The following is an 11387-nucleotide window of genomic DNA, read 5'->3' on the forward strand; positions in this document are numbered from 1 at the left end:
ACCCCTTTGGCCCAATTCAAAGTTAGGGGGCGGCTCCTGCCTGGCTGAGAGGAGGGATCTGACCACCAGCTCCGGAGTTAGCTCGTCTGTCTGTCGGTCTCTGGGAACGGCTGTCTCCTGTTCTTTTTCTTTCTCCTTTCAAATCTCTGTTTCCCCTCTTCCTGAAGTACTTCTCTGAGCCTCAGTCGCCGTCCTTCTGTCCCTGGCTCCTGCATCTGTCTCGGCTCCGGGCCTCTCACTCCGCGTCTCCGCCCCTCCCCCGCGCTGTCATTCACCCCGCTCTTCTCTGCGCACAGCCAATGGAGAGACCGGGTCGGAACGGCAAGGCTCGTTCGCACCGGGCTTTTTCGCCCGGTGATTGATGTCCCAGAGTCAACAGCTAGCAAGCAGCCGGAGAGGGGAAGGAGCAGCAGGAGAGGAGTAGAATACGTCGCCCCCTCTCCCCTTCCCCTCCCCCTACTTTAGCCCTTCTGCGCACTTCGCCTCCAAGTCTCCGCGCAGCCAGGAGCAGCTCCCGCCTTCGCGCCCCTGCGCCCCTGCGCTCTGCCCCCAGAGCGAAAAACAGCGAGCCCCGCCGCCCAGGCCCCCCCGCGGGGCCGGGGCCGGGGGCCAGCATGGATCACCTGGGTCCGCACCATCTCCACCCGGGCCATGCGGAGCCCATCAGCTTCGGCATCGACCAGATCCTCAACAGCCCGGACCAGAGCGGCTGTATGGGGCCAAACTCACGCCTCCAGGACGGAGAATACGGCCTTGGCTGTTTGGTCGGAGGCGCCTACCCTTACGGCGGCGGGGGACCAGTGGCCGGGGCGGGGGCTGGGGGCGCGGGGGCCTATGGAGCAGGCGGCCCGAGCGGTCCTGGCGGCCCGGCTGGCGGCGGGGGCGGCGCCTGCAGCATGGGCCCACTGGCCGGCTCCTACAACGTGAACATGGCCCTGGCGGGCGGCCCGGGTCCGGGCGGCGGCAGCGGCGGAGGGGCGCTGAGCGCTGCGGGGGTGATTCGGGTGCCAGCGCACAGGCCACTAGCTGGAGCAGTGGCCCACCCACAGCCTCTGGCTACCGGCTTGCCAACCGTGCCCTCCGTGCCTGCCGTGCCGGGCGTCAACAACCTCACCGGCCTCACCTTTCCCTGGATGGAGAGTAACCGCAGATACACAAAGGACAGGTTCACAGGTGAGTCCGGCCTGCACGCGCCCCGCCTGGCCGCGGCCCCAGCTCTGCGGCCCCTCTTCCTCCCCCCATCCCACGTGGCTCCCCGCTGCCCCCTTTGCGCGCCTAGTCCCCCAGCTCCTCTTGGTGCTTTCTCCAAATTTAGCAGCCTGCCACCTACCTATGCTCAAGGGATCGCCATGCTGAAAGAGTTCTCTCCCAGCCTGGGCTCCTCTGCGTCTCTTTCGAAGGACCCCTGGTCTGTGAAGCGCTCCCTGATCCCCTCTCAGAGTTCCTGGGACGGGTTAGGTGGAGGGAAGGGGGATGTAGCCTTGGGACTACATTCCGCCCGCATTTGGGGCTCGGCAATCTCGGAGAAGGGGCGCGATGTGAACAAACTACTTTTTCCGTCCTGACGTTCTCTGGCCGAAGCAGCGAGCCCCAGAATCAGACCAAGGAAAAATCAGGTTCCCCACCTCCTGCCCGCCCCCCAACACGCACACACACTCATACATTCCAAGCTCCGGTGCCCATTGCGCTGCCTGTCCAGCAGAGGCCAAGAGCCCCAGTGAAGCGGCAGAGCTGGTGGGCACTTCTCCGACTGCAGGATTTGTCTGGGTCGGTGGCGGCCTGAGGCTAAGCCACCCGCTTCATTTAGTTCTGTCCCGGCTTGGCGTCCTCCCTGCACCCAGTGCCCTGGGCCCTTCAGCGTAAATAATGCACGGACCAGGCCCACGATCGATTGGCCAGGCAAGGACGGCTCCTGGGACGATTACGTATTCCGAGGCGCCGGCTGCCGCGCTCTTCGGTGCCCGCCCTGCGCCTTCCTCCGCTGGCCTCGGCGCCCTCCGCTCCTGCTTCCGCTCGCAGCATTCGGCCCCCGCTCCTGTGCCGACCCTTTTCCTCCGGCTTCCCTTCCCGCTTCCCTTGGCGTTCCCTGGATCCTAGAACACCACCTCCCGCCGGGCCAGGCCCCCAGCCCGCTGGGAAGCAGCCACGAGTTGAGTCTGGGTTCCGGACCAAGCCTTCGGGAGAGGAAGCAGGCAGAACGGGCCGGGACTTCCGTGGGGCCCGGCTTCCAGTGTCCGACTGTGAGAGGGGGACAGGCAGCTTAGAGCGAGACCCTAAGCCGGGCGACCCGGAGGCACCGTAGGTCCCCTACTCCTGCTCCTGCTCCTGCTCCAACTGTGGAACCGTGGCTCACACTCTGGGTCGGTGGCAAAAGTTTAGGAAAGGGCACGCAGAGGTACAACAGCCGTTCCGCTTTGGGCCTCCTGGAAGGGCCCTGTACCCAAGGGGCCCCAGGGCCGCAGCCCAAGTTTTCTCAGGTCTGGGGAGTCGGAGCCTGGTGCCCATCCACCCAGCCCCAGGCCAGGCGAGTCCTGAAGGACTCTGATGGAACTCCCAGCCCGGAGCTCACTGGTCCTGGGGCTGGTGAAAGGCACTGAACACAGGGCCTACCTAGGGGCGCCACAACCCATGGAATCCTCCTCAGGCCTAAAGAAGGTCCAGAGGGAGGGTATGGCTGTTGCCTTGTGTCACTTTGTGTCGCCTCGTGTCCTGTGTGTGTCTGCCTGTGTGCCTGTGCGGCCGTGCAGATCTATAATTTGTCACTGTTGTGCCGAAGTGTCTGTGTATACTGCTGTGTGTCGGGGGCTCCGGTCAGCACCCAGGATCCAGGGTCTTAGCCAAGCATGGCCTCTTGCTGTTGGGCAGCTTCTCCAAGGCTGGAGACCTGGGGCTGTGGAGGGCTTTGACCTTTAGCTCTCCTCAGGGAGATTGAGGAGGCGACTGTGGCGGTGTCTTGTTGGGCACATGGGAGCCGGGGGCCAGGGAGGCCTCCATGGTGGCAGTGGCGGCGGCTTGGCGGCGGGAGGGGGTTGTTTCTCGCTCGGGCTTGGAGCTGAGGGCTTTCGGGAGGAGGATCGAGGCCCCGCTCGTGGGGTTTAGCCGCTACGCTCGCTGATTCGCGGGGTGCCGGGCCTGGGACACCTCCTGACGCTCTGCCGCTTGCCTCTGCCGTCTGTCTGTCTCCCGCTCCAGTGGCCCTCTCACCCTTCACTGTAACACGCCGTATAGGTCACCCCTATCAGAACCGGACGCCCCCCAAGAAGAAGAAGCCGCGCACGTCTTTCACGCGCCTGCAGATCTGCGAGCTGGAGAAGCGCTTCCACCGCCAGAAGTACCTGGCCTCGGCCGAGCGCGCCGCCCTGGCCAAGGCGCTCAAAATGACTGACGCGCAGGTCAAAACCTGGTTCCAGAACCGGCGGACAAAGTGGAGGTGAGCGCGTGGGGCGGGCGCGGCGTGGGCGCCGTGGGCGGCACAGCCTCTGCCGGCCACTCAAGGCTCCGGACCTCTCGGGGCCCTCACATTCCCTCTACTCCCGGTTTGCGATCTGTTCCAAGGGGCCAGCACCTCCTGCCAGGCTCTTGGGGAGTAGGAAGCAAGGGAGACGGACGACCGAGATGGGGCTGGAGAGCCCCGGGTCTGTTTTACTGGAGGCTTCCCGTTTTTCTGACCCGCACAACCAGTGCCGGTGTAGACGCGGCCGATCTTCGCAGGCGCTTGGGGAAACCGCGGGTCAGAGCAGTTTACGCAGTCCGAGCTTCCTGGATCAGAGTCCTGCGGGACTTTTCGTTTGCATAACCTCACGCTTACGAAGATGCCTCCCATATCCCCGAAACTGGAGGCAGGATGGCCCGCACCCTGTTTCTGCGCCCCAGCCGGGATCTCTGCAGGGCGTCTGGGGCCCCAGACCGCCGCCCGGGCTCTGCGGACTCCCTCCTCCGTCCCTCCTCCCCCGCGCCTTAGGGCGGTGGGTCCCCTCCCTGGCAGGGGAAAATCAATCCTTGCCGGCTGCGTCGGGGTTTTCGAGGGTCCCACTGAGTCCGGATCAATTAGGAGCAGATGGGTGTGTGTGTGTGTGTGTGTGTGTGCGCGCGCGCGCGTGCGCGTGCGTGTGAGAGAGAGGAAGATGTTCACTTCTCACGGCACACATCCACAACTACACTAATTTTTCCCGACACACTTCGAATTCTGTCCTCTATCTCCGCCACCTCTCACTTTCTTAAGTACATAAAGTGTCCCACTGAAACTCGGCAGCCTTATTCTCCGCACACAGGGGCGCTTTCTCCGCTGGCCGTTCTTGCTCCCCTGCACCCTCCCGTGCATCTGACCCGCAAACTCCGAACCACGCCCGGCCGCAGTTTCTCGCTAGCTCAGGCCTCAGTGGGTAGCGCAAGAGTCTGGACTCAGGCGGCGGCGCCGGGCCGGGCGGGCCTGGGACGGGAGGAAGGAATTGGAGTTTCCTCTTTTTCTGAATGAAGGCGAGGAATCTGCCTGGGATTCCGCCGTGGTGGCCACAAAGGAAGCCACTGCCCCGCGAGTCTGCTGCCCTCCCCTCCCCACATTCCTGCCGCCTGGGGAAGGGGTGGAGGACCAGCCTCAGGCCTCTGGAAAGCTATTTAAACGGGAGTAAGGGCTAGCTGGGCAGGGGAGACACCGGTGTCCTCAAGGCCCACCCAGGGCTGTGACCTAGGGCAGGGGAGAGAGCGGGCAAGCCCCCTCCCAGGTGGGGGTCAGAGGAAGATAGAGTGGCGGCAAAGAGAGGAACGGAAATGCAGGCAGGCCGCGAAGATCGGTACCCCACCCCGGGGAGAAAAGGAAACCAGGCAGCCTAACGACGTGTTGTATATAAAAAAGAAACCAGTGGAGGATCGAAACCTCCATTTTCGTTTCAAACAAATTCCTATAATTTTCAAAGAGCCAAAGGGGTGAGGGTGGGGGGTGGGGGGTGAAAGAAAACAAGAGATAAAGAGGCAGAGCCCAAAGGAAGAGAAACAGTCAAGCAGTTTAAAGTGCAGGAAAGAAGGGGAAGGAGGGGGCCAGGGAGACGCAGAGCAAAAAGCAAGGAGGCCGGCGGCAGTCGCGGGAGAGGCCCTCCCTGGCTTTGCGCGGCTTCATCGATCGCCTACAAATTGCTTCTGGAGGCCCCGGGGACTCCCATTAGGTCTGTCCACCTTAGAGACAGACGTTTGATCTCAGTTGACGGGGTGGAGGGGAAGCATTAAATGGAATGAGTGAGCCATCGCCTCCCTGGACCGACCGCCTTGGTGGAGGAAGCAGACTGGTCGGGCGGTAGTCTCTGCGGGGCACTGGGCTCAGTGCAGGAGGTCCAAGCCTGGGAGGCGTTTGCAGAGAAAAGGAGAGAGGTCTGGCGGGGCAGCTCGTATCTGCCGGCCTGGCCTGGTGGGGAAGGATTGCCCAGGGTTGGGAGGGGGTGTCTGGTCCTCCTCAGGGTTGGGAGAGGCGAGATGCCACCCTGCCCTCGGCCGCGCGGCCCTTCGAGGGTGGCGTGTAGGCGCCGCGCGCAGGCAAGGAGCCCGGGCTGCTTGCCTATCGGATTTTCCCACAGCTTCCCCGACCTAGCGCCATTCCGTCTACTCCTGGGGCTACCAGTCTTTGTCGGAGTCAGGACCTTTCAAGATAAGGGAATGCTATAGAGGGACCCGAGCTGGAGCTGGGCGCTGCCAAGGGGAGCAGTGCTCTCTCAGGCTCTCTCTCGGGATCGCGTCGAAGCGTGGGTAACGGCTTGTCCCCGGTGCAGGCGGCAGACCGCAGAGGAGCGCGAGGCCGAGAGGCAGCAGGCGAACCGCATCCTCCTGCAGCTGCAGCAAGAGGCCTTCCAGAAGAGCCTGGCGCAGCCGCTGCCCGCGGACCCGCTCTGCGTGCACAACTCCTCGCTCTTCGCCCTGCAGAACCTGCAGCCGTGGTCTGACGACTCCACCAAGATCACCAGCGTCACGTCTGTGGCGTCGGCCTGCGAGTGATTCTGTCCATTCCACTCCGGAGACCCCGGCCCAGCCCAGGGGTCGCCGCCACGGCCTGAGAGCCGGGACTGTCTTCGACTCCACCGGCCTCAGACTGCACGCAGGAGGGGAACGCTGCGCCCTGCGCAGGGGTCTGCGTGTAAGCGGAAACTTCTCTCTTCGGTGGAAAAGGAGAAAAAAAGCACAGAGGACAAAGACTGGCGACCTTCTCCCAAACTCCCAGGCAGTCCTGTGCCCGCTAGAACTGCTCGGAGTCTCGGTTCGGGGTCTCAGTTGCGTCTGTTTTATTGTATTCCGATTTTTAACGTGGGACCGATCAAGAGAAGCAGGGGAAGAGGAGCTTCTGGGGTCCCTGAGGACAGCGTGCGCTGATTCGAACCTCACTCTGTATCCCACTCCTCATCACACACTGAAACCCATAGGCCCACACAGAAATGATTTCACTGTCCCTCGTGGTGTCACCCCAGCGTCACACACAGGGGACCTGTGGCAGAGTGTCATGCACACGCAGGTCCGTAGCCTTCTCATCCTTGGTCCTTACCATCTGGCCTAGGCCAGGAGTGACCTAGACTCATCCTGAACAGCATTCCGAACAGCACTTCTCATAAACACGAGGCCTTGGCCACACTGTGACGTGCCATCCCACACGCAACAGCCATCACGGCATCGCTTGGCCTGCCAGACCTCCAGCACCCCTCCTAGCCTAGCCGCACCAGGTACGCACAGTCAGGTTTTCACACGAACGCAGCCTATTTCTCCAGATCCTGTTCATGGGGGGGTTTAAGTTATGCACTTATAAGGTGTTTTCTGTGTAACCATTTTATAAAGTGCTTGTGTAATTTATGTGAAAAAAAATAAAACCCTCCGGATCCGGAGTTAGGGCTGCCTGCTCCTTGCTGAGCCCAGCACCTTGCAGCTACTTGGGTTTGGTGTGAGCCTGTGCCGCCAGGGCAGCCACTGGTGCCTGATCTTGAGGGACATCTGGGGGCCAGGACCAGCAGACCCTGGAGAGAGGAAGAAGGGGGACAGAGAGAAGGCGGAGCTGAGGCAAGGAAGGACAGCAAGGCTTCCCTGGGACAGCTAGTGCTGGAGAAGATATAATGTCTCTGAGTGTGAGAATTGTGTGTGTGCATCGTGTGTTTGCAGTGGTGTGGGCAATGAGAATGTTACTGATAGTGAATATTTGTAGTAGTGTGTAATTGTGTTTGCAATTGTTGGTGTGCTTGTTTCTGCTTAAGTTGCAAATCGAAACTATCAGTATCCACTCAAACTTGTGTGTGTGTGTGTGTAACCACGTGTAAGTGGGGCTGGGTTTGGGGGTAAGTGTGTAATCACCCACCCGTATCTGTGGTTGTGTGTGAGTCATGGTCGTGTTTGTGAGAGTACACATTAGTTTCTCCTTGTGCGTGTGTTTCACGCTAATGTGTGAATGTTTGCAATTCAGTGTCATCTGTAATTATGTGAGTGTAACTGAGTGGGAGGTGTAGTCACTCGTGAGATGTGCATGTTACTGCATATACTCATGTGTGACAGTATTTATGTATTTGGGGAAATGAATTAGTGGGGAGTGGGATCACTGTGGGTGACTGTTCCTGCCAGTGAGTGGGTGTAATTGTGCGCTGGTGGTGTACAAGATAGTGGGGAGTCTCAGGTAGGGTGGGCAGATACATTGTGGGGGTGCTGACATCTGCTCGAAACTCTGGAGTTCTAGGCCTTTACCCAGCAAGCTGCAGACACTGGGGCACCGAGTTAGTAGGGGGCCAGGATCGCCGTGGTGCTCTCAGCAGGCCTTCCCGGCACCAGCATGCCCTGGGCGGGATCACTAGCCTGCACTAGGTGAGATCTGAATAAGGGACTTCTCAAGAACATTCAGAGAAGCCCCAGACCACTCCAGCCAGGACGGCAGCCACAGGGCACAACACTCTCCGCAATATCTGGTCCCTCCTCCTCCACATGCACACACCAGACCCATCTCAGGTCCACAAAAATAACTGGGGCCTGCTTTTGTGTAAGGAGCTAGGTGGTGAGAGACTGGGGGACATGCCATCCTGGGAGAGTAGAGAGGGGAGGTAGGAGGCTCTTTCTTTGGGATGGGAGAGTGAGAAAACTTTGTGTCTAGAAATGAGAGGTGAGTGGTGTGGGGGACCTGTGAGTGGGCACAGGGCCGTGTGCAGTGGGATTGGGGTTGGGGAGTCACTGTCCTTCACCCTGGCCAAGTTGCCATCCTGGACTTGCCCTAGGAAATCAGGACAAAACACAGCAACCTCCCACCCAAGAAGGCCCAAGAGGAAATTTGGCTGTGTGGGGAGTGGGCAGTGCTCCTTCATCCCTCACTTGTGGCCCCCTTGGCGCTGGCTCTCTTAGAGAGAATTCTGGGCCTAAAAATCATAGGTCAGCCTCCTGTCCCAATCCCCCAGACCAACAGGGTGACCAAGGCCAGGCCCTGATAGACTCTGCAGCTGGTCGTGGGGAACAGTTCCTGGCCACAGTGCAGGGTCTGCAGCGGTTCTCAAGCCTGCCATGGCTGCAGCGCGGGGAACCTGGCTGAGCGAAATCCGGAAACTGCCTCCTGGAACCGTAGAATCCCACTCCTTCTGCCTGGGCAGGTCTGGCTGTCTCCTCCCCTCTCACCAGTCCTGGAGTTTCCCAGCCCGGCTGTTTCTGGAGTTTCTTCTTTTGGTGAGGTGTCTTCCATGTTTGGTCTCTAAGACTCACACCTTCAGGCGCAGGAGTCCGGAGCAGCAGGACCGCGGGGAGACTGGGGCCTCCGGGTCCTAGAACAGCCGCCTCCAGGAAGCTGCTACGTCTGGAGGCTCCCGGGTCTTTTCTGGCCTCAGACTGCCCAGCTGAGGAGCTGAGGTAGGAATCGGGAGTGGCCGCTCAGCCCAAACACAAACCCCCAAACCGGGTTTTTCACCGCTACCCCTTCTCCCCCTCTTACAAGACAAACGCAACCAAAAGTAGGCATAAGGCACGTCCTCTCCAAAATACCGCCTACCTCCCAGCTTTACAAACAGGTAGGGTTCACACTCCCGTCCGGCCGGCGAATGCCCGCTCCTCCCGGCTGCTCTCGGCTCCTGTCCAGCTCGTCGAGGCTTTGCCGGGGGATTCGCGGGGAGGTGGGCACCCCGCATACCAGAACCGCGAGCGCTGCTGCCCCCCACCTCATGCCTAATGCGGGTGCGGGCGGCCACCTGGCTGCCCTAACCGGCTACTCGGACCTCGGACCTGCTCCCAGAGCTCGCGGGTGGCCCGGTGGCGCGCCCTCCCGGGGCCCCTCCCACAGGCACATGCCCCAGATCGATGCGCCCCGGAGGAACCAGACCCCAGGGGCACCGAGGCTCTTGGCGCTGATGAGCCGCGCAAGGCTACCCACTCTTGGCCAGGAATTCGTTGGGACCAAATCCTGGCGAATCCCGCGTCGGCCGAGGGCTGCGGCAGCCGGGAAAGGCCAGGCTGTCGGCGGGGCCTGCAACCCGGTTTCTGAGGAGCAGAAGCGAGAGGGGAGGAGGCCGCCAAGGTCACAGGCAGGGCCAACTATCCGCAGCAGAAATTTCACAACTCCCGCCTGCCAGGCGCCTGACAGAAATGGTCTCTCTGTTCAAAAATAGAAAAGGAATTATCCGAATAATTTTGTAGAGGTGCGGGGAAAAGAAGACAAATTAACGAACCTGCCTGGACAGAAAGGCCCGCTTCCTTCCTTGTCTTGAGTGGGTCTTGAGCACCCAGCCCGGTGGCTCAGTGGGAGCCCAGAAACCCTTGTGGGGAGGGGGTCCTAGAAGTCCGGGCTCTGCCTCCCGTGGCACAGAGTGACACAGAGAATCTGGCTCAACCTGTTAACTATAATAATGGCTTTGTGCGGTGGGATCTGTGCCTGGGGGCTCTGTGGGCATGGCCAGAGCTCCGCCTGGTAATGCTTTGGCTTCAGTGCCTGGCGTGTTTGTTGCCCCCTGCCAGGACATGAGGTGAATCCTGTTTGTGGCGTGAGTGACTCGCAGGAAGTCCAAGAAGGTTCCAGGCGCAGAGCTGGAGCAGCTGGGAATCAGCGGCCATGCTGGGGAAGGGACACTTGTGGCCCCAGGGCTGCCCTAAGGGCCCCTCAGGCCAGAGGTGGGAGGAGACCCCCTCCTTCATGCTCTGCTGCTCCTGCTCCCCTTGCATCCACCCTCACACACTACTCACTCCCACACAGTCCCCAGGGTCCTGCTCCAAAGCAGCAAATTCCCATCCTCGGTCCTCCCTAATCAGCTCAGAGTTTGGAGCCCCGCAGCCAGGCTGCTGCCTGGGCAAAGAACAGGAGCTGCCTGGGCTTTTCCCCAGCGGCACAAATTCACTGCCCAATACCGGCTGGTGAGGCCCCTGTCACCACTCATCTGCACCCACGCCTGGGTCCCTCACTCCAGGGAGTCCAGTACAGGGCCTGGCTGGGCTGGAGCCCATTCGGATTTCCAAGGAGCTCAGAGCAGACTCCGAAGATGGTGCGTTCCGTGGATGGGAAAGGGATGAGAATGAGTGGAGGGAGCCACGAGTATCCATGTTATGTTGGGTGGGTACAAACTCACACCCCCTCATTCACAGCTTACACTGAGTATAACCTCACACAGCCCCTCTCCTATGCATGGGGTGCGCCGTGATACTCAAGGGGAGCCACAGGTGTGTGGTGCTAGGTACACGCGCGCACACAATCTCCACTGCTGGCATTCGCTGCTACTCGCACGAGCTTACCCCCTCAGGGCCCCACCAAGCTCTCACGGGTGGTTATCTTGCGGCCACTCCGCCACGGCCATCCCTCCGCTCCTTTCTCTCCACTCCTCTGCCAGACGAGAGGGAGGAGGGACTAACTTGACTGCCAGTCAGCCTGGGGGTGGGGATTTTCTAGGCTGGCGCATTAACTTCCAGCTCTAGGACTCTGGTGGCCACCGCCCCCCGCACCACCACCACCCATGAGCTGGAGACTGAGCTTGGGGGCCACAGACTGCTCTGGATTCTGGCCAAGGACCCTAAAAAGGCCCAGAGGTCCAGCGGTCGCCTCTGCCTCCTGGAGCCTATGGAAATCTGGGTCCCCTTGTGTGTTCCAGAAGGTGGTGGAGGGCCTGGGGAGTCGAGGCCCCCACTGCCAAGTGTCGCCCTAAGGAGGAGGCTGCTCCTGCCCCCTCACCTTTTCCGCCTTGCGGTCCCAGAGCCCATGTCTTTTGGGTTCCTGCGGGAGGAGTCTCAAAACCCAATAGCTGGAGGTGACTCAATCTTCCAAAGTGGGAACCGGACTTTGGGCCTCAACGCAGAAACGCAGGAGTAGTGAGTTCCGGGCGCCCTCTAGGGGCGTCGCGGTGAGATGAGACTGGAGCCAAAGCCCTGGGAGTTTGGGGTCTGAGGGACCCTAGGGACAGCGGGGTGTACTCAACCTAGGT

General features: G+C 60.9%; 1 protein-coding gene across 2 annotated transcripts; it reads left to right on the forward strand.

Annotated features, from left to right (window-relative positions):
* The first annotated feature begins 353 nt into the window (after positions 1–353).
* Positions 354–6884, forward strand: TLX1 (T cell leukemia homeobox 1). 2 transcript variants are annotated; one of them, XM_037159435.2, is made up of 3 exons: positions 354–1173; positions 3193–3430; positions 5757–6884. In XM_037159435.2, the coding sequence occupies exons 1-3, from the start codon at positions 615–617 to the stop codon at positions 5977–5979; spliced, it is 1020 nt and encodes a 339-aa protein (XP_037015330.1). In that variant the 5' UTR covers positions 354–614; the 3' UTR covers positions 5980–6884. The 2 variants fall into 2 exon arrangements, with proteins under 2 accessions (XP_037015330.1, XP_037015331.1); XM_037159436.2 differs by having other exon boundaries at positions 3229–3430.
* The last annotated feature ends 4503 nt before the right edge of the window (positions 6885–11387 follow it).

Source organism: Artibeus jamaicensis, unplaced genomic scaffold (assembly GCF_021234435.1).
Source record: "Artibeus jamaicensis isolate MK-2021 breed Jamaican fruit bat unplaced genomic scaffold, CSHL_Jam_final contig_490, whole genome shotgun sequence".
Lineage (NCBI taxonomy): Eukaryota > Metazoa > Chordata > Mammalia > Chiroptera > Phyllostomidae > Artibeus > Artibeus jamaicensis.

Excerpts from the sequence above, each read along its gene's own strand:
- TLX1 (XM_037159435.2), top strand. The coding sequence starts at position 615 with ATGGATCACCTGGGTCCGCACCATCTCCACCCGGGCCATGCGGAGCCC. Across the intron at positions 1,174-3,192 it reads CACAAAGGACAGGTTCACAG|TGGCCCTCTCACCCTTCACT; the intron begins GTGAGTCCGGCC and ends CTCCCGCTCCAG. Across the intron at positions 3,431-5,756 it reads AACCGGCGGACAAAGTGGAG|GCGGCAGACCGCAGAGGAGC; the intron begins GTGAGCGCGTGG and ends TCCCCGGTGCAG.